General features: G+C 42.6%; 1 protein-coding gene and 1 long non-coding RNA gene across 5 annotated transcripts in view; both read right to left on the minus strand.

Annotated features, from left to right (window-relative positions):
• The window catches only part of cacna1c (calcium channel, voltage-dependent, L type, alpha 1C subunit), a 231996-nt gene that overhangs the window by 197734 nt on the left and 8803 nt on the right, over nt 1-25459 (minus strand). The window contains exons 1-2 of one of the 4 annotated variants that reach the window (XM_064343360.1): nt 23109-23976; nt 22887-22959 (exon numbers count right to left, since the gene is read on the minus strand). The exons of 2 other annotated variants lie outside the window; for them this stretch is intronic. In XM_064343360.1, coding sequence (XP_064199430.1) covers nt 22887-22944 — 58 coding nt within the window. In that variant the 5' untranslated portion in view covers nt 22945-22959; nt 23109-23976. Of the gene's footprint in view, nt 1-22886; nt 23977-25459 lie in introns of those variants that run through there. One more of the 4 variants, XM_064343359.1, reaches the window with a different exon arrangement.
• LOC135259245 (uncharacterized) lies at nt 695-22684 on the minus strand. The gene is made up of 3 exons (XR_010331221.1): nt 20349-22684; nt 3567-3639; nt 695-3483 (listed from the first exon to the last, which is right to left on the minus strand). It is a non-coding gene; the product is annotated as an uncharacterized LOC135259245 (long non-coding RNA).

The following is a 25459-nucleotide window of genomic DNA, read 5'->3' on the forward strand; positions in this document are numbered from 1 at the left end:
TGAATAATGCATGCAAGACATCCGACAATCTTCTCTACCCCCCCAAGACCTGCTGGAGACAACCGCAGGAAACCGCAGATATGCGGGACGGGGGCAGACCTCTCGGTATCCCGTTTGGGGCCTGTCCTTAGGGGAAACCTCTCGGTACCCCATTTGGGGCCTGTCCTTAGGGGAAACCTCTCGGTATCCCGTTTGGGGCCTGTCCTTAGGGGAAACCTCTCGGTATCCCGTTTGGGGCCTGTCCTTAGGGGAAACCTCTCGGTATCCCGTTTGGGGCCTGTCCTTAGGGGAAACCTCTCGGTATCCCGTTTGGGGCCTGTCCTTAGGGAAACCTCTCGGTATCCCGTTTGGGGCCTGTCCTTAGGAAACTCTCGACCCCTTTTGGGGCCTGTCCTTAGGGAAACCTCTCGGTATCCCGTTTGGGGCCTGCCCTTAGGAAACCTCTCGGTATCCCGTTTGGGGCCTGTCCTTAGGGAAACCTCTCGGTACCCCATTTGGGGCCTGTCCTTAGAACCTCTCGTATCCCGTTTGGGGCCTGTCCTTAGGAAACCTCTTGGTATCCCGTTTGGGCCTGTCTGATGGGAAACCTCTCGTATCCCGTTTGGGGCCTGTCCTTAGGGGAAACCTCTTGGTATCCCGTTTGGGGCCTGTCCTTAGGGGAAACCTCTCGGTATCCCGTTTGGGGCCTGCTCAATCACTCGGCCACGACTGCCACAGTGCCACCTAGCGCTGCCCTGCCTGCGCCTTCCACAGCTGTCTATCGCAGGGGTGTCGAACCCAATCCCAAGGGGGCCGCAGTGTCCGCGGGTTTTTTCGGTTTCCTTTCAATCAGCTGCTAATTAAGGCCTTGAGAACAAGGCGTATGGATTCTTTAGCCAATCAATGAGTTTAATGAACCACCTGTGCCAGGAACATTCCAAAAACAAGCAGATACCGCAGCCCTCCAGGACTGGAGTTTGACGCATCATAAAACCGAGACTGGATGGTAGGCTCTCACGTTGCCAGCAGCGGACGGGATGAGAGACATGCCACTGCTATTTCGGCTTTTAAAAAGGTCAGCATGGTCCACGGCACAAAAGATCTCGAAATGTGCAAGGGCATGGGAAGTACTTTAATTGGGTTCACTTTAGCACATTCAGAGAGGGATGAGCAGGCTTTGAGTGATCTGATCTAAGTGTCCTCTGACTAAGATTAGGACCGCCCTCGGGACCAATGGCTTCTTCAAGGTTCCTTCTACTTTTTTTTCCAGGCAGCATGAAATAATTAACTGCTATAAGTGAAATTAATTACGTTAATTAGTTCAGGGGAGTTATTTTGGGCACCTGAAGGGGTGAAGTCACGGCAAAGGTGTGCGACTGTATCGACCTGCACTTCCGTTTCAGCAAGAGGCAGGAAGTGACCTTGCTGCACCCCAGCACTTCCTACTCCCTTCTCTGTGAACAGGTCACACAACATGCCTCCTTGGTATCATAGTCTCCCCTCACTCTCACTGACATAGGCATGCCCAGTCAATGAGAATATCTGTCCATCTCCATGCAAAATGGAAATCATACAATTTTTAATAACAAAAAATGTGCAGTTCAGGAAGGATGTACTGTAACAGTCTCAGTACACTGAAGTGTATCATCTTCTGGTGACTTTAAAGGACTATCCCCAAAGCAGGCAAATTCCATATCTGAATTTGAATAGGTAAGGGCTGGAGAAAACACTGGGATATGAAAGAGAAACACACTGTACCACAGAGCTCACTGATAATGCCATTTCAGGCAGTACATTTTTATACTGCTAGAAAAAAAAAATAGAAAGTCAGGGAAGAATTCCTACCTTTTTGCTCAAAGAAAATCTTAATTCTTTGAAATTTTTTCTGCTTAAAATATTTCGACACGTTTTTTTTTTGGCTTCCTCACTTTACCTTGAATGTAAATCCAGGAATCCATTTTTAAACAGCAAATTAGGTAAGGGACCTTGTTCAAGGGTACCGCAGCGGTGAACCAATTAAAGTGGCGCACCGAGACGGCCGCACCTCACAGGATGACACGGAAGCACCGCGGAAGCTGCATACCTGCGAGCGATGACACGCTCAACACGCATGCCGCTGCCGTGGAAGCATGACAGACATTAATTACAGGCAAGCTGCCATGGAGACGCCCAGGCGCGCGTGTTCCGATTACATCGGAGGCAATGGGAACGATAACAAGCGCAGCGGTGGAGTTTGGTTATAGATTACACCCGTATACTGGGGACTGAGGTGTCAGTGGGCCTCAGCCTTAAAGGCAATCACTGCAAATACTGGCAGGGCCCTACGGTCACAGGTTCATTTGTTAGCGACTGTTAGCTAGCAGCTTCGCCGATCATGACTCAGAGCCTATGGCAGGAGGAACCGATTGCATTGCCCTGGGGACGGGGTGGATTTAAGATGGCCAGACGTCCTTGGGTTCCTCCCAGTGATGTACCAGGTTATCAATGAGACATACACCTTCACCTTGAATGGTATCTCTCTCCTATAACAGAGTTTTGGCCTGCAGGGTGTTAAATAGTCACAAACCAGTGCATTGTGAGGACCCTAGCTTTACTGCATCTGGTTCGAGGGTATTGGTGGTGCAGTGTGAAGCTCAAGAGCCAATTCCAAATTAAGTAGAAAAAGTAAAAAAGGGGAAAAATATTTACACAAACAGAAAATGGGACGAATCACTGAATGAATTAAACACCTTTTCAGAATGGCTGAAATTGAATCACATATCTGGCCCCTGGATAGGATTCTTCTAATACATCATTTAAAATATGATATGCAATAGAGCTAACTGCGCAGATAAAATGAATGTTCCATAAACACAGTACAGCTAGCATCAGGCCTTGCACACCACAATCCATAGATAAATTGGAAACAGCTGTCCTGAAACTTGAAACAGTCAATGGGGGTCTCACTCCATAACACAGGAAATCAATTACCATACTCTTTCAACCCATGCACTACACATTGAATACATGCCATAGATTCATTAATCTCAAGAGGGACGGCCGTCTCTATGCTGTCTGGGTTGTCATAGACAATTATGCTGACACGGTAACTGTACCATTGTAGCTGCATCCATGTAATACTGAGGATAACGATGATCACTGTCTATACGGTCTATACCCTATCAGTATCCTAATGTTCACAATATGGCTGAATGCACTGTATCTTATCGGAGGCAGTTAGCACAGGTGTTTATTCATGAAAGAAAGAGAGAGAGAGAATGAATGTGTGTGAGTGTGTGTGTGTGTGCGTGTGAAAGTGGTTGAATTGATTTGATTCTGAAGGTCTGATTCCAGGTAATTAGAGATAAAATGTGTGTAATCCCCTGCAAAGTGAGGACACCGGGCACATGGAGCGAAGGCTGATTTGCAGGTCCTGATTCCACGCAATCGCTAGCTTCAGCACCGCAGCCACAAAAGGACATGAATCTGCTCAACGCTACAGAGGAATCTGCGGCTTTACCGAGTCTGGGGAGAAAAGGCCATTGAAATCAGGTCTCGGGTTAGCACCTAAAGAAATGGTCTGTTCCCATCCCTCTTATGACACTTACAGTAATGCCTGCACAGACATCCTGAATCTGCTGGCAGGTCAAAATCCACAAGCACAGCTGACTCTGTAAGAGGCTGCAATAGGATTAGATATTCCCAGTCATAAAAAGCACTGAAATACATACCTGGCAATTTTCCCTTCAATATGATGGTTTGGGAAGAAAGCAGCAGCAAAAAGAATTTGCTTTAAGAAAAAACATGTACCTGAAGCTACTAACTTACATCACTCACATATTAACACAATGAGATTAAGCCAGTTATGTTTTAATACTGACTGAGCGGGAGCACAATCCACAACCTTAAAATGTAAAAATTGATTTAAAGCTCTATTAATAAGCATGTTTAAAAAAAACTTAATTCCATATTTCAGACAAAAGTCCCATTCTGAAATTATATTTAAATGCATTAGGCCTCAGCTGAGACATATTATTTAATTTTCATAATGACAAAATGCTTAAGTGTGTTAATGAAGATGAAAAATAAATCAGTTCACAATTTCACTAGCTATAGAACTTTCATATTTCAGCTTCAATTAGTCTAATTAAAATTTTATTTATTAATCAGTACCTCCACATAATAACGTAGTGGTGCTTATTAATAGACTTTATGCATGCGTCAGTGTATTGTGAGTTATATTATGTATTATCAAATATGTTTATAGATAATAAATGTAAACACAACCCTTCATCCGAGAGAAACCAATCGCTTCAGTTTTTGACTAAAGAATTTGGTGGGTGCATGCAGCATCTCCCATCCAATGGGTGATGCAGTAATGTGCCCTGAGTCTGAATCATTCTCAAAGGCCCAGTTAGACAGTACCATACTAGCCACTAATAAATTTTAGCCCTGCTAATGAAAAGGTTAATCTTAGTGCAGCAGCACCGAGAGGATATAAATGTTTAATTAAGCAAAAAAGCTGAAATGGCCGGGGTACCCTGACACAACCTGCGTGATTGGTCTAAAGGATCAGCTGACATTAAAGTAGGAGATGTTTGGTTATTTTGCGAAGTAACAGCATAGATAACAAGGCCTACATGATGCACAACATTTTCTGTTTAAAGCACTTATGCAATTATAGCCACAGTGAAAGCCCTGTAATTGATATTTCATGAGAACAAGTACGTTTTTTTCCTGGATAGAGTGTACGCAAAAGCCCTTATCACAGCAGTACCTTGGCTCGTGCCAAGAATTTGTGCTGACCAGTCACTACCTATGGCTATAAGCTATAAATTACTTAAATGATAAAGCCATCACCAGTACTAAATATCTGACTCTCAACATATTTGAAGTATTGAAGAAAAATAGCAGTAATAGGAGAACATATGCACAGTGCTCAGCACGTACAGACACAGGCACATACGCATACACACACGCACGCAAGCAAACACGCAAGTATATACACCCACACAGTATGTGTACTGATCAGCCAAGATGAGAACACTGTCTTTCAGTCAAATGGCTCTTGTCATTGCTATTTTGAGTTTAGAAAAGTACTTTAAAGAAAACCCCCTCCCAGTTCCCTCCTCTTACTTAAAACGATATTCTGCAGACAAAATTAGCTTTGTAATGTTTTGACAGCCTTGTACTGATGTTATTTGACCTGATGTTTATTTATCGGTTTTGTCTTGTTTGTCCACGTAGGCAGCACTCAGTTTAACTCCTTCAGCACTTCTGCATTAAATCTCCAAAAAATGTCCATCTGGGAGAGGCGCTGAATTTCGGAAAGCAGTACCTCCATTAGGTTGGTCTTATCTGCTGTTGTACTGCTGCATTGCCCAAGCCTGGACTACGCCATTCCCTTTAAACATATAACGTGCTTGTGGCATTACTGCAGCATTTCAGAAATGTTTCATTTTCAGATAGGCGTCAGGTGGGGCTCGGTGGAGAAAACGTCATTCCTGAAGGACACCTTGAAAACCGATGCTCTTCCTAACAGCCTCCATACTCCTATTCCCACACCAAACCACAAATATAAACACCTATCAATAACGTCCCCTGCTTTGTTTCCTATTTATCACGCCTACCCCTCAATCCAGTTTGTGGGTGGAAACCACAAAGGCCTGAAAATAACTTGGCAGGGTGTGCCATTAATGTACTTTGCATGAGGTATGTAGGCTATATGTCATCAATTATTTTCCCTGTGATCGTCGAGGCTTATTAGGTGTCAGTGATGCACAACCGTGGGACTAGGAGGGAACTTACATCATTAAATCCTCTTTCTTATATCCAAGAACATGGCTGAAGCTGAGAGACCCACTCCACTTTTAATTTTAACTGCAGTTCTACCCCTCCGCATTAAATTAGTACGATTACTATTATGGAATATTATGACTGTATTCATATAACATATATACTGTCTTTAGAACTACATTTTCAGATAAACAATAAGAAAAGCTCTACTTAGCTAATAAATACACCTTCGATGGAAATAATCAAAAGCGATTTATGTAGGGTATTTGAGTAAAATTTGAGATGTACAGAAGGCATACAGGAGTTAACATTTGAAGAAATATCAATATTTATATTGAAGGTATGCAGAATAATATAAGCACTGCCACAGCTTCATATATAATAGGCCTGCATGTTAAGCTGCCAGAGACCATCGTGCCAACCATTAAAACTCGGAATAAGTAAATACTGCATTAAAAGACAAACAGTTGGATATTGCACATTTATTTTTTAGTCTCACAAAATGAAACACTTTAAACTTTGAAGCAATATATTTCAATTAATTACTTGGGATATTACATTGCATCTAAATGAAAGCTCTTTTGGTCAAAGTTCAAAATGTATAACTTGAAAATGGGAAAGAAAAATATACTGAGATTGAATGCAATAACACAAAAGATTAATCATGATGTAAATGAGAGAATATGAAATCTCAACATGTGTGACAAAACAACCATAAGAAAGTAAAACCCTTTAAGATATTATTTGTTTATTTAAGATGGCCTCACCACAAAAAAAAAGACAATACCGTGGGAACTAAGAATAATAACATTTTAGGGGAAATGATCAGACTGGAAAGAAATTATCTTTTCACACTTTTCACAGTGGTGCTAGTGTTAAATGGCTTCAGAAAACTTTTTGAAAACTCACATCCAGTTAAATTAGTGATTAGATGTGATGTCCTGGAACATCATTCCACAAAATGATATGGAAATGCAGATTGCTGTGCTGTAAAAATGATAAAGCTACCCTTCAGCACAACGTGAAATGGTCAAAAACACTACTGCAAATGAGAAGTGGTACACACATCTTGAAAATATCTGATTAATCACACAGTCATTTCATTTATGCCAATGTAAATATAATGAAGACTACCAAGAGGAAGTGTATGGCATTTTAAGCACTTATTTGAGATTGCAGAAACACTGTTGAACATGTGCTACCATTATCTCTTACTGTAGTACAGTCACTCTTTGGAATAAAACCTCATCAGACAGTGAATTCCTCTAAATTATAGGCTCTTTGATTGTTACTGCAGGTAAAAACAGTTACAGAAGTCATGTTATGGTTGGGATTGAGGTTATCATATGGATTAGGGCAAGGGTTACTCAGGTAACTTAGTACAGTATAGTTATGTATAGTCAAGGTTCCCTGACAGTACTGTAGGTGTCACTGGCCAGACTTGACTATATATACACACACATATTTGGGGAAATATTCATCTACTCATTATCTAACCTGCTGGTCACGTTTGCAGAAGGATGGAGCCCATCCCAGCATGCAGTGGGCGAGAGACAGGAATACAGCCCAGCCTGCACGTCTAGATTATGGGAGGAAACCAGAGGGCTCAGAGGAAACCCACACGGACCCTGGGAGAACATGCAAACTCCACACAGAAAGGCTCCAGCCAGGATTCAAACCCAGGGCCTTCTTGCTGTGACACAACACTGTTATCCACTGCACCACCATGCCACCTGATTATAAAACCCAAAATATAAAACCTTTTTTTTAAAACATACTCCTTTTTAACTTATGATGGGGGTCCTGTGGATCAAAAAAGTTTCAAAACCCCTGTTGTACAGTATCTGCATAGTTATAATGAACTTGCATAGGCAGATTGCCTACTTTATAAAATTTTACCCTTTTTATCATTAATTTACAGCATCTCTCTTCATCATTCCAAATACATATTTAACATAGGGCACTAATACAGAGAAACAGAACTGACCATCACTTTAACACAGTTAGAACGGTTTGCTTTGTCTCCTTCTCTCAGCTTATTATAATTTAAGGACTAGTGACATCCAGAGCAGTGCTGTTTTTAATCTAAGGGAATTGAGGTTCCTTTCCAATTAGTGCATTAATCCGTCAGGCTCTGTATGGTGGGTTTCTCCTGTCAAGCGTCTTTGTGCCAGGCTCAAAGTGTGCCCAAAGTGATTGTGGGTAATCGGCTTTCGTTCCATCTGCAGAGACCGGATTCGCTCCTCAGCATTTCCGCCGGTGTCCCCAGCACACCACTGCGCAAGCCGGGCGCCCCTTTCATCCGGTTTGCAGAGAAGGGGAGCGATACAGTAACTGTGCTTTTGGCCGGAAGCTCTGCACATTTGAGATTTTCTGCTTTTTATCTTCTCTTTTTTTTTTCCCCCCCAAATGGGTTTCCTTTCCAACGGTTTTGGGTTGATCTACTGTAAAGTCATCAATCGCAATCAGCCAAACAGAATCACTTTTTAGTGGTTTCCGCACATTGGCGAAAAATGACTTGAGGTTGCCTCGTCCAACGCATGCACCCGTGCACACCACTGCCACCCCCATAACACGCATGCTCAGAAGGAGAGCGCCATTAAGTTCTCACTCAAATGGGATAATAAAAATAAAATTATACGCACACAGGAATATAAATGTGGAAGTGTCCGGTGTAAAATTGCAGGTGTGACAGATGAAGTTCATGCTGAGATGCACCAAAATACTTAAGGTGTACAGCAGAAAAATTGCTTTGTGCGCAGTTATCAAATAAGATGTTCTTCAGTTGGACAGGATCCAAAAGCCAGTGTGTGTACGTGAAGGGATAACAGACAAAATGAAATATGAAGCGAGCTCTTCCCAAAACTCCAAATCTGTCATTTAGCCTCATTGAGGACAACTATAAATCAAACTGCAGGGCACTGTAATGGTTATTTGGCAACCAGTCTAATTGGAAGTGAAAACTCAGTGAGTGCAGCCTCTCCTCCTCTGGTTCTGACAGGTGGCCATTTAGATGCCTGTCTCCATCTACAGGTGTACGCAAATTGGACGAACCAGGGATACGTCAAGCTGAAACCGTGATGAGGAAATGTTCCATCAAGGCCTTTAGCAAACCCCATAGGGGAAATGTAGTTTACAGATGTGCAGATTTCCCTCTGAATCGCCTGATAGAAACCGCATTTCCCTCTAGACCCAGAAACTCCAAACGAGAGGAGGCAGGGGATTTCTGTGATTGCCTATTTGAAATATTTAGGCCCAAAACATAAATATCTGGAAGACAATGTACCACTTGCGTGATTGCCTTGTAAATCTATTGCCTTGTAAAGCATGCCACACTGTTTTTTTAATCAGGTGGGAAATAAATTAATTTTTTGATAAGGAAAGAAAGGATTTTGTGTGTCTCACACACACACACACACACACACAAACATACTTGGAGAAATATGCAGTAACTGTAAATTTTATTGTCTAACCTTAGTCTAACGTTAGAGACCTGAATATATAGATTTCCAAGACACCCTAGTACACGTCCTTCCCCCCACCATATGTGTGTGCATGGTAAATATATGCAAATATACATTTGACCACGCCCCAATATTCAGAACAATGTTCAGTGAAATATGTACTTACTGTAAAACCTCCATTACACAAGCCAGTCTCTTCAAATAGCCAGGAATAAAAACATGAAAATGCAAATAATGGCTGGTCTCCAGTATAGGCCTAATGGCTGGGAATAGAAGGGAAAATACATCACCCTGGTAACAGGGAAGCAGTTTGTCAATGTTCTACTGCAGTGCACTTAAAGTGCGATAATCAGCTAGCATACACACGTTTACCAGTGTGGTGCTACCAGAGACAACAGCAAAGACATTTTAATATTAAATTTAAATGAGATGCTATCAATTAACACCTTATTTGGAAAATTATAGTGAAGCGGCAACGAGGCACTTTGGAATAGACCCGAAGCAAGTGTGCGAATGGAAGGGACAAAAATAAAAAGTAATACATATTGCAGAGCTCAAATAATTTGAACAGACAAGATGTGCGTGTTCAGTGCTGTTTCATACCACAATGCTACCAGTATGTAAAGATAAATATGCTACCAAAAATGTACTAATACATGGGTTTGGAAGGTTGTTTAGGACCATGTTGGAGAGTAGTGAACTATGACATATCAGTGCCGAAAACTTGGTAGAACCAAACTGCAGCAGACTAGTCTCACAAGCAAATTTCAGGCTTGAGAATACCCATTCCGCGTCGGGGAACTACAAGTCGCCGGACCAAATCCCAAAAAAGTAACGCCCTGGCCAGGGCGCGGTAAGAAGACACTGTTCCCCTCTGAAGGGCCCTGCACTCGACTGCTGCCCTACAACTGCTTTGTCAATGGGTGCCAGGCGGAGTAAACTGTTTGTACAATACGCATCTGCGAATTGTAATGCGGGGGGCGCTGCATAGGCAGCTTTCTGCCCTACGGCTACACGCGGAGAGGAGCAACGAGACAGTGCGGCTTCAAAACAAAATGAGGGGAGAAAGCACCATGGAGGTTTTCCGAAAAACTTCCCCTGCCGTCGCTGTGACTCATCGCTGTGTTCATCGGCAACAGGTATTAAAACCGCGGTCTGGAACGCCGCCATCCTCACTCATACAGACATGAGCGAACAACGCTCCCCCTTCCCCCGGTAACCAAGGTCACGCTTATATGCCATCATCTGATTCGCCACTCGTGCATTTGTTCCGAATCCACTTATTTATCCTCTCTCTTTCTTCTGCCCTCTCTGAAATCATTTCTACGAGGATGCGTCTGCTCCTGCGCTCGTCTAGTCGTCTGTTCCCTCTCAAGGTCAAGTTTAAGTAAATCTCCCCTCTCTGGCAGAGGCCGAGCGAGGCCTGCGTAGTCATTTCAGAGCCTGAAGAACGAGAGAGAGAGAGAGAGAGAGAGAGAGAATGATTTCTCCCATAAAACAGATAACGGATAGAAAGAGGGGAAAAACACTCAGCTGGGTTTCAGCTCGCATTGTTATTTCTACCCGCGCTTGTGTTTGTTTGCTGTTATATGCCATCAGAGGGAATTATGGGTGTTCTAGGTGATTAACGTTGATGACGACCAGATGCCCAGCAGGAGATTGTAGGACTTGCATTGGAGCAGCGCTGGAATCCGCATCTTAATTTACCTTGTGCTGGAGCCCTTTGTTGTGCTGATTCTGTTGCTCTAGCAGTGCAGATACATAAGATTATAGGTCCAGTATAATACACTGCATTATACTTATAAATCCACACAGTTTAGATACAACCGTGTCTGTTTACTTGTTTAGCAATTCTGTATTTGTTCAGCAACAGCACATTCCGGCATTTTTTCCAACTTCAAGGCAGAACGCAAAAATTCCCATGAACTCCTCAGTTGACATAATTCATTGTGTGACTGCGGTAAGCGCAAGAAAGAATGTACAAGCCATGATACCTGATCTCTTAAACTGGAAAAGATATTGTAACAATAACGGCTGAACTATATCTATTTATAAACTAAAAGTTATTCCACAGCTTTCAGCAAAAAATGCTATAGAACACCTGGCCCATACTGATTCGAACAGCCATCTGTACATTGGATTTAGATGTTTCCTCAAACCTACCGGAGATAGTGCAAAAACGGACAAAAGGAGGTAAAGGTCCATCGGTAAAGCTTATAAATAATAACAAGGTTCTGTACAAAGGTGATTCAGCGGTAAAAGATTTCTCTCTGTGTCAGCATTAATAATAGAGACTTGCTAATTGCCATCTAATATTGATTGAGGAATATCGCCTTGGGCCAGTGACATTATTATTAGGAAGTAGGAGCACAGAGGGAGAACAGGAGCGAACAAGATGATTATAAAAAAGGAAAAAGAAGGAGGAAAAGGAAGAAAGCACCTCCCTCCATAAAAAGGTGTTTTCACTGTTAAAACTGCTGGAGCTATACATGCTGAAAAGACATTGTACTACAGCAGAAAACAATAACCCTCTACAGGAGGACACCTGTGATGTACTCGTGCACCAAGAAATTAAAAATGTGGTGAGTTGTGCACATTTCTCACATGAACACACAGGGAATCAGCAATCAACCTGTCTGTGAAATTCTCTGCATGCTCAAAAGATCCCCTTTAAGAAGCTTGGGAAAGGATGTTGAGCGAAGCAGCCGGTAAGGGCTGCAGCAACACAACACAGCCCTTCAGCCTGGGCATTTCAGCGCCGATCGTGGGCAATGCCGTTAGCCCACTATCACAGCGGAGGGACTCTGGTCCTGCTTTCGGTCCCCACCTTTTAATTCTGCCACAGTTCCTCCAGGTTACTGCCACATTAGCTCGTCCCAAAGGGATGTCCAGGCACCAGTTGCTGTCAAAGAGATTTGCTTATGCTTGAGCGCACCTGTAGTACTGTGTGGTCAGTGGTGTGAGAAACAGCCCCTGGCCTGAGGGCGAGTGCACACACTTAAGATGCCTCCCTCCGCTATGGGTGCAGGTGGTGACCAGCGATTACTCAAAGAGGCAAAGCTGCTGACTCCAAATTTGGGTGGGAGGGTGTAAATAAAGAGAAAAGGAAGCTGGTATCAAGCAAAGCTCAGCAAGGAACTGATCGGGACGGACAAGTCGGTCAAAAGGCCGGAGATCGGCGGGGGGACCGCAGAGCCTCCGGCACCGGGGGCCACAGCACCGCGACAGATCACATCGAGCGCACAGATTAAACCGGTCTCACCACCGCCAGCGGTCAGCGGCGAGACGCATCGATGACCCGTTTCCCTCTCCCTCTCCCCTTCTCACGCAGAGACAGATTTGTGAAGGCTTTGTGAGAAGACGGGCAGCAACAGGCGCGCGCAGATCTCCATCATCACAGGGAGAGCGGGAGCGCTTCCCCTTAGCTACACCACGCACTTCGCTTCCTCCGTCTTTCAGTCCTTATCTTGCATTGCTGTAAACGCAGACCCGCTGATCGCACACCACATCAGGACAGCTCTTCCAGGAATAAACCCGCCTCACCTCTACGCTTGAAAATTGCAATTAATAATTTTTAAAAAACACAGATTTTATGGTCAGATACAGTATGTGTGGTAATTTCAGTAGAGGATAGTAATGTAAGAGTTAACTGAAAATCAAGGACTGTCTGGTATAACAGTGAGGGTGAGCCTGACACATCACTAGAGGCAGCCTTGGCTATTCCTGTGACATCACAATGCACTCCTACCATTGCTGAGCATTCCCTCTCTATTTTCATTTTTAAAATGACACAATATCCAGCAATAACAATTCAACAGTCTTTCATGTCTGTAGAGTGACAACTTCCCACAACTTTACAAACAACAAAAACAAAAAAATAAATAAACATTGAGGACAGAGACATAATGAAGAGGATATGTTACATTTTCAGCAAAACAGTACTCGAGCACTGTTGAAAAAACAGACACGCTACACTTTTGATCCGTTGTGCTAGCTTTTTTTTAAAAAGTACACAGGATTGAAGGGGTCAGTCTGTCATCGCATTCTACATTTAAATCATCACATTTGGCCTCAGGGCATCTGACTTCCCTCACAAATAAATTACAAGAACGCCCCAGAGCTAAAATAAGGGGAGGCGGTTGAAGGCTGGGGGGAGATTATCTTGTCACAATCTACTGGCGGTACCCTGATCACAACAGTATAGCCCCAAGCCATGAAAAGGGGGTATCAAACCATTCCTCCCAAACCTTTAAATCTTTACCGGACTCAGCTGAAGCTTTGAGAACTTTGACTGTGTAAAGATGCAACAGCCGACAACAATGGGCTCCCCGTCCTCCCTGGCGCGCGCTTCGGCCTAAAATCCTCGGTTAATAATTCATATCTCAGGTACAAATGATGTATCGCACATGTATTATACATAACGGAGATATTCTCATTTTGGTCTGTGTTAATCATGAACAGCCCATCCTTATCACAGTGAGGAAGCAATACGCACCATCCACCCCCCCCCCTCCCCGCCCCATCCCCCAACAAGTCAGCTGACAGGCATCAATTATCACCTGATTAGATTTAGAAATGAAAACAATAAATCACCGATGTAATACCAATGCGTAATTAAAATCCAAGAGCATGGTTCTTTAAATATGCAAATTGCTAAGTGCTATTAATTCTAATGCTTACAGGATGGCTGGCTATGGCTCAGGAGCCATGACTGCATGCAAGCTGAACCTAGTAGTGGTGCAATTACAGGGAATTTTACATAGGGTAAGAAAACGACATAATGGAAGACAAACAATAATCGTTACTCCTTTCTGTGGTGCTTTGATAGTTAAGGATACTATTCTCAAAACAAAACAAAAAAAACTTGACTTTTCACCAGAGGAATCTGGGTAAAGTGGCTAAATCAAGTGCACAGTCACTGTGAAGAGATTTTAAACTAAGAGCACCATTATACTGGTTCCTCTGACTCACCACAGATAAGAATGAGCAATCGGCTTGACGGTTCCTGACTGCTCCGAAAATGAAAGGATGACTTTGCATTCTAAAACAAACAGCATTCATAGTAAGAACTTTACGATGTTAAACCAAAAAGGGCACAGAAAACAACCCACAATGACACAGTCACTGGGATTTCATAGGTCTGAGGCCTTGTGATGTGCTCCCATTGCATGTGGTCATGTGACTCGGTCATGTGACTGCAACCTGAGGCTTGAGCTCGGCGTCCGCGGGAGTGCCCTAGGAGTGCCTGTGAACTGTGCATGCTCCAGCATCCAAAACCAGCGGCAGGCCCATAATCCTTTGATCAGTGCTCTGGCCAACAGCCGGCATTTGATTAATTAAACATTCAACACACAAGGCTCCATAAATTAGGGCGAGCGAGGCCTGTTTTCCCAAACAGTGATACCTAGAACAGAGAGGAACACCTTGAGGGACTGACAGAGAGAGAGAGAGAGAGAGAAAGTATGCATGCACAGGGTCAACCAAATCTAACAGGGGCACCGGCATGGGGGTTAACCAAATCTAACAGGGCCACAGTCACGGGGGTTAACCAAATCTAACAGGGCCACAGGCACGGGGGTTAACCAAATCTAGCAGGGCCACTGACAGTTTGACAACTCCAGATACCTACTCATCCTTTACCAGTGAAATTTCCCAAGGCCACAGGCAAAAGAACACCAGTACAGACAGGAATGGGGCTAGACAGACCCCAAAAAGAGACAAACAAATCAGACCAATCAGAAGACGGAAAATATGAAGCAACTTTGACACTGCGCTTCGATTTTGAATCATTAAAGCTTTCTTGTGGAGGTGGAACAGACACAGGCATTGAGTGACTGCTTAAGCCTGGGAGAGCCCATCAGTTCTCTGCCCCATGCTTTAAATTTGCCTGGGTCTGAAGAGTGGCGCCTCGTCTATGGGGATGTGTACTGAAATCAGCTCAGCGCAAACACATCAAGCCTGCCCTAGATAGGAGACCATAACTTGGGGAGCGCAGACATTCCCGCTCTATTCTTAAATGCTACTTTAACCCCACGGAGAGAGTGCTTCTGCGCCTTTCCGCTCAAAACTCCTCGGATACAACACGTCGCTTTAATGGAGGCACTAAAAAGAAAGAGCTTTTCTTTCCCAGGGAGTGAACGTCACCGTTTGCAACGTTGCTCCTTTTCCTCCTGTGCAACGGAACACAACTGGACAAGAAGCAGTAAGGGGCGGGAGGGGCGTTCTTCGGCTCTGAAAAGCCTCACCAGCATCGCGGCGCTGCTCAGCGAACACAAACAGCAAAGCATCATGTAATTTGTCGGCCATTTAACTTTCTATTTGAACTGCACTTGAAAATCAAAGGCCATGTGATGTGCTACTTTCAATTCCTTTGACAGAGTGAGGGACGGGGGGTTGGCAAGCCGGTCTGATTCTGCTGAAGAAGGTCAGCTTACTTCCAGGGTCTTTTTCAGAACTGTTTTTTTCTGTTGTTCTCACAGAGACAAGAACCAAGGGAAGAGAAATAGGGTCTTGGTCCCTAAAATAGCCCCTGAATAAGTGGTTCAGATTCAATACACTGTGGTTTGAACTCAATCAAAAACTCTCACCTTTGACTTCCCCTTGAATTAAATGCTACTGCTTGGAATTTTCTTCATGACCACAACCATAAAATTTCGATTTACTGATCATAATACTCACCAAATTATGTTTGTGAATAAAGAAACATGCATTCAATCAGGGGTCAAATTCAAGGACAAATGTTAAGTATTTTCAAGACTCCTGCACTTTTAGGCGAACAGGCATTGAATTTTAGACTAAGGGGTATATCATTGCACTAAGTACTTTTGCTTAATCTGGCAGTGCCACCTGAAACATATCAATCTACCAAATACCTCCCCCAGTGCAGAACTACCACCAATACAATTCCACAAGTCCCACCAAAGTCACACTGACCAATAACGTGTGCTACCTCAGTACTGAGACAGTTTACTGCTGTGTAGGCAATTTCCTGTTATATTCAGAATCACACTGTACTGTGCGTGCCCTACAGACACAAATCCATTTAAGGTCTTAACATTGCTTTCATACACAGAGAGCAGCACTTAATCAAAAGCTTTAAAAATGCTTTTCTGCTGTATTTAAGTAGGGTGACTCCACAAATGTAAACAGGTTCATGGAAAAAAAAACATGGCAGAATGATCCATAGAATTTAAGAAACATCACTTTTTTGTAGCATATTTATTTCCTCATCTGCCAAAGTTGTGAAAAGGCACCACACCTTTGAACAAAACGTTACACAATTAAAAGGAGATCGAAACTAAAAACTGATCGATCGAAACTGGTTGTAAAAAAAAAAAGAGGAGATAAGACCAGTGGGCAAGATGTTGGAGGACACGTGGTCAGTGATAACATGCCCTCCATTTAACCTGAGTCCTAACCCGTTCCCTGGCAGGCCTGCCCTGCCTTGGGTTCGTGGCAGAGGCAGTGGGGGCGGCAGGATCACAGCGCTGTAATTGCACAGGTGACTCCGACAAGCCGAGGTGCTCCGAAGGTGACACGCGGTGACAGCGCAAACAGAGGCGGCGCCTACACGCCAAAGCGGATACCCGACGACCGCGGGGGCAGAAAGAGAGAAAAACAAGGGATCTGTGGTGTAATCGCTGGCCTCTAACCGCTGACTCGCTCTGGAATGGACGTCTCTCGACCCATCAAGACCCTGCCCCCCAATCTCACCCCCCCCCCCCCCCACGACCCCAGCTGCCAGCAACGCGTGCTGCCAACATGCCACGCACAGCTGTTTCTCATCTGCTAATTAACAAATCAACCCCTTTATGCATCGAATCCCTCATTCGCCCCATCCTGCCCTGCGTCTGACAAGGGACAAGGTACCTTTCACCAAGGGGGACAACAGTGAAACGGCCGAGCGACTGAGCTATTTTCCACAACGTGACCAATCCCAGCTCCCAGGCATAAGAGCCACAGGCTTACTGTCTTCAATGGGTCCCAAACTGGGGCCTAAAGAGATTGTGTAATATTTTGGGGCAAACATATTCCTACCTGTGCTGTTTTAAAGAGACAGTATGATATGATTGCCCAAACAAGAGTCATGCGGCCTGTTGTGCACATTTGCTGTAGTTCAGCTGGCCAGACTGTACCTTAAAGATCCCTTAGGCTACTGCATGGTTATTCTGGGAATTGTTTCACTTTCTGTATAGCTTTGTAATACCAGTGAGAACTTATTTTCCAAAAATGAGAACATGCTAAATCAAGGTAAATTCTGCACATCAAAAAAAGTTATTGGTGTAAATTTTTCACCTTCTATGGAGAGGACAAAGCACCCTAAACTGTGTTACCTTGCTGATAATTTGTATACTGAAACCAAATTCATATAAGATATTCTTTGAGTAATGGTGGTGCAGTCAGCCATTGTGCTACAAACTGCAGTTTACTGACAATAAGACAGAAAGATTTGGCTCAACCATCCTCCGATTTTACAGCAACTTCCAGTACTTTCTGCATCATCGAAGATACCTGCTTCTGATTCACTGCCTTTGCCAACCAATACATGTTTGTTTAAAAGTCCATCAGTTCCAGCTGAGGTACCAGGTCTTCTAGCAGAAATCACTATTGGAGGTTAGCAACAGCAGCCCAGAAGTGTCATACTGAATTTAAATAAAAACCAAAACAATTCTTTCCAGGAAGGGCCTGGACAAAGATATTGTACAAAGATATTGTACAAGACATCTGTGTTTGTTTTCTCCAGAAGAAACAACGTGGTTCTTCCCTGTGAGGAGGTAGCGCCATTTGACCGTGCAGAAGATGCACCCGGCTGCTAATGCAAAATTCAAAATGTACCACATGCTTGGGCAGGACGCTCACTGCTGCCCATGAATTATGCAGCTTCCGTCCCTTCAAAATTTTATTTATCTTCAAATACAGGAACCTCAGTCAACAACATAAATGTCAATGTCATGGAATACCCCACTAATCCAACTGCTTGTAAAGACAAAATGTGGATATCATCCAGTAGCCTAAAATATCCACATAACACCTGTAAATATGCACAATAATTACAACAACGAAAAAAAAGTTTATTTAAACGGATTTAAATTTTCACGGCAAACGCTAAGGAAACACCAATTATATGAGGAACAAGAATAAATAAATTCTGACAAACAAACAATCAAGGGAGAAAATGAATGCAGAGAAGAGGAATGCGAAGGTGAGAAAACTGCAAATATTAGAAGGAGTTCTCTAAAACCCCTAGCATCCTGCCTGCATAATAATGCGATTCAACAAAGGAAAATGAAAAACAGTTGTTCAACATTTAATGCTGTGCAATCTGCCGACTCCAGAGCCTAATGCCGTTTTTGAAATGGCACCAGCTTTCAGAGGCATATTTATACCGTTTGAAAACGCATTCAAACAAACTGTAACGTGAGCAAACCGGGAGAGATTCTTTTTCACTGTTGTAATTTTTTTGTAGGTTTTTAAATTAGAGGGGTGGGGAGCAGTGCTGTTGCTGTGACAGGGCATTAAGGGACAGAGACCCAGAGAATTGTCCAGATCAAAGTGATGTCCTGTTCACCAAAAGGGTCAGAACCCAACCATGTGTGCAAGAGCTGTAACTACTGTGGTCCAGAGTGACCAAGAGTTGCAGATACAGCGCTGGAGTCATAACTTCATGATGGATGACAGGCCCTAAAATCAGTATTATCTGAGACATGGAACAGAACACAACTCATTCAGATTCACCTCGTTTCTCTCTCTCTCTCATTCACTCACTCTGTCCCCCTCTCTCCCTCTTTATTGACAAAAATCAGACAGTCCTCCCTCCCTCCCAGCTAGTGTCAGCTAAAATCGCAACCCAGCAAAGGCAGAAATTCACTTCCAGACCAAAAGGAGAGACACTCTTCAGATAGGTTTCATAAAAAAAGGACAGCTTGTAACAGAATATTACACCACCCCCTTCCCTCAGAAATGTACTTCTGCTAGGGAAAACCAAAGCCTGTATCACTCTCCTAGCTTTTATTCCCACCTTCAACAAAAAACACAACAACATTGTGCAGCAGCCTCCGTGCTAAATGTAGTGGTTTTTAATTGATAGGATACTGAATGATAAGTGACTCTTAATAGTCCCAGAGCGTCCAGCCAGCACAGAGAGTAAACAGCCAAGATCTCCATTACCTATATTCCTTTGGCTTGCTTTTTCATAGGTTGTACAAATCAAAGAGGAGCTCCTTCACCACAAAACATACAAGAGATGCCTTTTTATTGTAACACTAATGGGAAAAGACATGTGATGGCTCAATTACTTCTGAGGGGGAAGTGGTGTGGGACAGGGACCCCAAACGAGAAGAGGGGGAAAGGCATGGTACATGTATGCATAAGAGAAATAGCACAATCAGATCCAGTGGAGGAAATTGTATTACCACTTCAAATATGGAGTTTTGGCCTAAATACAATCCATTTGGACCAGGCTAATAGTTTGTCAGATTCAGTGAAACAAAGCCATGCCCTTTACAATTACCACAGATATCACATAAAGCTGGTGGGCTGTACAACGAGGCACTGTTCCTGCTTATATGGGTCTGAAATCTGACACTAATGATGGCGAGTTTTTATCAAAAAGGGGGAGGGGTCAAGATGAAAAGGTCCAAAAATGAAAAATAGCCATAGGAATTACAAACAGAAGATTATTTTTAAATGGGAGTAGATGTTTAGCACTAAATAAACAGCCACTGAAGAAAACCATGCAGTGTCCTTGCATGCGTTTCTTTTTGCATTCAGATGCGAGCTGAGGATGCAACAGGTATCCGCCTTAACCTAGTGCCCAAATCTTGGAGGAATAAACGAATTGTCTTTACTTTGATAAATGTTTCGTACAATGTAACCGTTACGACATAACACATTGTATAATATACAGTGCCGTACAGCAGCACTATATAGGGCTAATAGTACACGCTGCGTAAAGCAGAACGATAAGCTACTAATCAATTCCCAACTGGAGACAACAGAAACAACAAGCAGTCAGCCATTAGATGGGACTCCAATCTACCAAGTAAATGTATAGATATGGTGAACCGACACAGCTGTGTTGTAAAAGGGACAAGAGTGCGGGGGTTCTTGAAACGTTCTTGTAGTGTTTACCTTGTTTACCTTGCTATCCACTATCTTGTGATTATCTCGTGTCGTCGTCATCCATTAGTTTTCAGTTTGTGATACGGGAGTTCTGGACCCATTCGCCGCTTTTTTCTTCAAACATAAGCATTCTTATTGCAGCCTGGTTAGGCACGTAAAGGTTACTTAAATATATCAAGAAGGGTAGCATAATTTGTGCAGCGAAATCCATGTCATCCGCTCACGCCTGGGTATCTGACGTAGGAATAGCCTACCTATTTTTATAGAGCGCTGCAATACCACAACTCAAATCTTGCTCAATTAAAACAGTCTTTGATTAGCAAACGTGTGTGACATACATCATCTCACAAGTCAAACCGATATTTGATGAGCCTATATGGGATAATCGCCACTGCATAAATAAATTAATATACAGATGAATAGGCCATATAAAAATTTATATAAAATCAAGAACTCGTTAACAATAAGAATTTGAACTAAAAAATCGGCCAATTGGGAATCATTATCAATAGCTTTTTATCGTAGGCCTAACCTATCGTAGGCTACCTTTCGGTATCTCTCTCAAACTACACGCTGCTGAAAAGTACGAAACTTCACTGAAGGTTCGTCCTCAAAAGAAAGAAATAAATCATAAATTACATAAGATATTTATTAATATAGACTATTGTGAATTCTGGAAAAGATGTGACAGCAAACCCAAGGCTTAAGGTCATTTTGGTGTTTTTTCGCAGTAGGCACCTAGTCCTTTTCAGTGGTTGTCGGGGGTAGCCTACCACTTCACAACTATTCTCATTGTGACTCCATAGCATCATCAAAGCTTCGAATTCAGCCTAATCAGGCTATTCTATTAGCCACGTCGTAATAATTCGTCATATGACAACAGTGAGCTGATTTGTCGGGTGCTTCTGTTCATTATGAATAAGACATTGATGGTCATATATAGGCTACTTATTTATTTATTTTTTCTCGAAAAAAAATCACAACAATTTCAGAGTCGAATGCAAAGAAAGAAAATAAAATGACACCGCGCGGGCAAGAACAGACCTATACAGAAATGCGTATCAAGGATGCTCTTTAAATGTAGCCAGAAGAGTATATGGCCAGAATATGTCGACACAAATATAGGATCACTGATAACTTTATGACATAGCCTAAAACTCAGTTAACACCTGCCCTGCTGAAATCAGGGTTTGTTTAAATGAATTGCCAATGGCGCGCGTCTGTCGAAAGGCAACACTCAGATGAGAGTCATACCACGATTTTGATTTCGGAGCCAACCAACCCAAATGCTGCGCCACAACCGCTAAATCAAATCCGAGAGAGACCACAGCTGCAGATCCCTGTTGCTATGTGTCCACGCCACTGTTACCACTGCGCTAGGTAGCAACCATCAAGGACTGACCATTTCTTTAGCAGGCTATTATCAGAAGTTTAGACAGGTATCTGTTCCCAGGCTGCTGCAGGTTGTATTGAAAAAATATTAAGTCAAATTCTACGTTCGACGTGGAAGACTGCGAATACTGCGCCAATACATTCACCCCAGACTCGAATATCAATTGTTATTTATAGAATGAACGTTTAAGATGTGGACAAAAATATAATCTTAAAAAGCCACCCTCCCCTCCCCATAAAATCTTATGACCCAAGATGCAATGACAGCTTTGCAGCGATATACCACTGGTGTGCATCCAGGCCCTACCGACGTAGGTGCAAGTGGATAAATATTCAAATGTTGGTGTAACTATGGATATACGGCGATCGTATAGGGATAAAACAAATAAAAACAATTAAATAGCCCGGGGAAGGTTATAATCAGATGTTCGGCCTAGCGAGTCTTCTGTCAGGGAGAGAGAGAGAGAGAGAGAGAGAGAGAGAGAGAGAGAGAGAGAGAGAGAGAGAGAGAGAGCGAGAGAGAGAGAGAGAGCTATACATACCAAAGGCACACTCGCGTTACATTAAATGAAAACTGGTCCAATACCCAGCCCTGGACCGAATAACGATATACATCATCATTCTGGAAATAATACATATCATTAATGCCATAAGGAACTAAAGATCCAGCCTTAGTTTTTTTTATCTATCCAAGGGCCAATTCTTCCCACAGACTATCTCACGAGGAACCTGTTTGATAACCGTTTTGTGTTTGGTTCGCAGCAAAGAAACAAGAAATGCAGCACGGTCACCCTGGCATACATACAGCCTACCCTTAGTTCGCTTAACATTGTTTAGCATCCATTTTAGAGGTGCAGCATGAAACTATGAAGTATGAAGTGGCGAATAATGCACTAAATTGAAGGGTAGGCTACGGATTAGGACGCGCAAAAGCAGCTATGGTATATAACCCAAAAAATTTAGACCACTGTCAAATGGTCAGTTGAAATGAAATGCCAATAGCACCCCCACCCCCCACCCCCCCACCCCACCTCCATAACCAATATCAAGCAACACATTTCCCAAGCATAGCTTCCTGCAAACCAGTGATACCTGAAAACAAAGTCATAATATTAAAAACTATTTAAAAATAAACGTAGTAAATGTAAACCTTACCTTGATGATTTTCAAGGTTTTCCTCCGGTATGTACATGTTTTTGCTTGCATTTACCATAAATGTGGTCCAGCTCTATCCGTAGGTGAATGAAGAAAAGGTTGCAAAAGGAGGAGGGGTAGGAGGAAAATAATCAAAGGAGGAAAAATAAATCAAAGGAAAAAAATAAAAATGAATTACGGAAATCTTGAGATATTCCCTCTTTGTGTTTTAGTTAATATTACCTGATCCCCATTATGGAGTTAAAAAACAGAAATAGACATTCGCTGGAACCACCTAAGAAAACGAACCAGTGCATCCTCGGTACATCCGGGCCCTACCTAAGAAACATGATACCAAACCCACTTGCTGCTAGTGATAATCAAACAGTACCAAATTGCCTCCAGTTGCATTAAATGGATAAAGCACAGGCTATAGAAAGATACAAAATCGGGCGCGGGCACTGCAGAATAAAGAAAAGATAAAAGCTCTCGATGCAACAAAATAGAAAGGTGTGTATATTCCAGAACTGATTTCACGCGGTTAAATCTTCCGTTATAACTGATTCCAAGAATGGTGTCCAAAAACAGGAATATATGACGTGTCTCATTAAGCGATCCGAATTCTGTCAATTCCAAACCATAAGAAAAGCGGAGTTCTCACTCGCCCTGCGGAAAGCGGTCGGCTGCCTCTCTGCAGTAATACTTGTCTAGTGGAAGGAAGAGAGGGGGAGAGCGAGAGAGGGGGTGACGATTAAACCCCCTCCCCTGTAGACTCCCTGACTGGTTCCAGATGTTATTGCGCTACAAAATAGAATAAACCGTCCGTGATTTTCCAGACTCGCTTGCGCTACATGGGGATAGAAGAAAATGGCAAGACCGAATTCTAACGGTGTTCGATTTGGCTATTCGTTTGCCTAGACAAAGAAGAAGGGAGAGCAAGAGGAGGGTGGATATTTTAACCTGTCGTCGATTGTCGTTGTCTGGGTACATTTCACCCTCTATCTCCCCGTGTGCTCTCCAGGCGGCCGTAAAGCTAACCACGATTTAAAACTTTTTTCTTCTTCTTTGAAACATGTGAACTCTAATTATAGGAGTGACACGTTATGTATCCATAAAACAGACGCATTCCAAGAGCACAATCTCCCTGGCAAAATGTGGCTGAAATATGCGTTGTATACACAATGCATTGGGACTACAAAGCTCCCTGGAGTTGGCAGACCAATTTGCTACAGTATCTCACTGTTCACCATTTTCACGTCATCTAATAAAGATATGAGCCAATAAAAGCTTCCTGAATAGTTTGCCAATATTTTATTTCCTTTATGTTGTCTTATAATGGGCTTTTGTTTAAAATGAAATTCTGTCAAAGCCGTCTTTAAATTATCTTTAGTAGGCTGTATATCTAATATTTTTAAGTTTTATTAAATAATAAATCCATATAATTAGTTACTATAATCAATAGTTACGATTACTAAAAATAGTTACAATAACAAATCAGAATAAGGCCTATAGATTATGAATGAACTGAGCTATATATACAATGGGGACAAAAAGTTTGAGGACACTACCCCAGGTCCTGGGTATTTTCATTATTTATCAAGGAACGTGCAATTATGATAGTCCAATTACACTTCTTAATCAAGAATACATTATTGAGAACAGGGGGCACTTATTAGGATGGCATTCCTACCACAATCACCAGACCTGAACCCAACTGAACATCTGTTGGAACAATTGAACAGGGAAAAAGCAAAACATCAAGTAACATTAACCAATCATCTATGAGAAGTGTTAAGAAAGTGCTGGGATGAAATGGAAGATGAGGTGCTGCATAAGCTGGTGGAATCAGTGCCAAGCAGAGTGAAGGCAGTAATCAAGGTGAAAGGCAGACACACCAAGTAGGCCTACCAGACCTTCAATACACACTTTTTGACTTATATTATTAAAAAATTACATGATTCCTGAATATGATGTATAGATGATCATAATTGTACACAGTAAAACGTTCAGTGTTAAATCAACCCCTGTAGAGTAAATATGGACCCTATTGGATGCATATGTATTATGTGAGAGTTGAAATTAGCCCTTGATCAATAATAAATTAGTTCTTGGTAGAGTCCTCGGACTTTTTGTTCCCACTGTAACTCTTGCATATTAAGAGCCAGGTTAGTAACACAATAATTCCATATCTTCAGCTAGCTTTGGGGTGGGAGTTTAGATTGATTTCCATGGCTGTTTTTCCTGAAACACCTTCTTGTTGCAACTGAGTAGGATTACATTCAATGAATGTTTCCAGTGCTCCAAGGCTCATAAAAATGTATGGCATGGACAGTATTACTGCATTTGGCTACACTGTTAATTTGCCTTCACATCTTTTGTAATCGTGCAACCAAAAAAAAGTGGCTGTTAATGAGCGTTTGTTAAGGAGAGAGTCCAAGCAGATACATGAGATGAATGAAGATGTGTCCAGCATTTTTTGATGATTGTGTGATTTCCAGGAAAGATTATCGTGGCTCAAGACATACAGCATTGTCCATAGGTTTTGGAGAGTTTAAACTTTCTTTTTAAAGGGGAGTTTAATTTAACTAATTCAG

This window comes from Anguilla rostrata, chromosome 7 (genome assembly GCF_018555375.3).
Source record: "Anguilla rostrata isolate EN2019 chromosome 7, ASM1855537v3, whole genome shotgun sequence".
In the NCBI taxonomy this organism is placed as follows: Eukaryota; Metazoa; Chordata; class Actinopteri; order Anguilliformes; family Anguillidae; genus Anguilla; species Anguilla rostrata.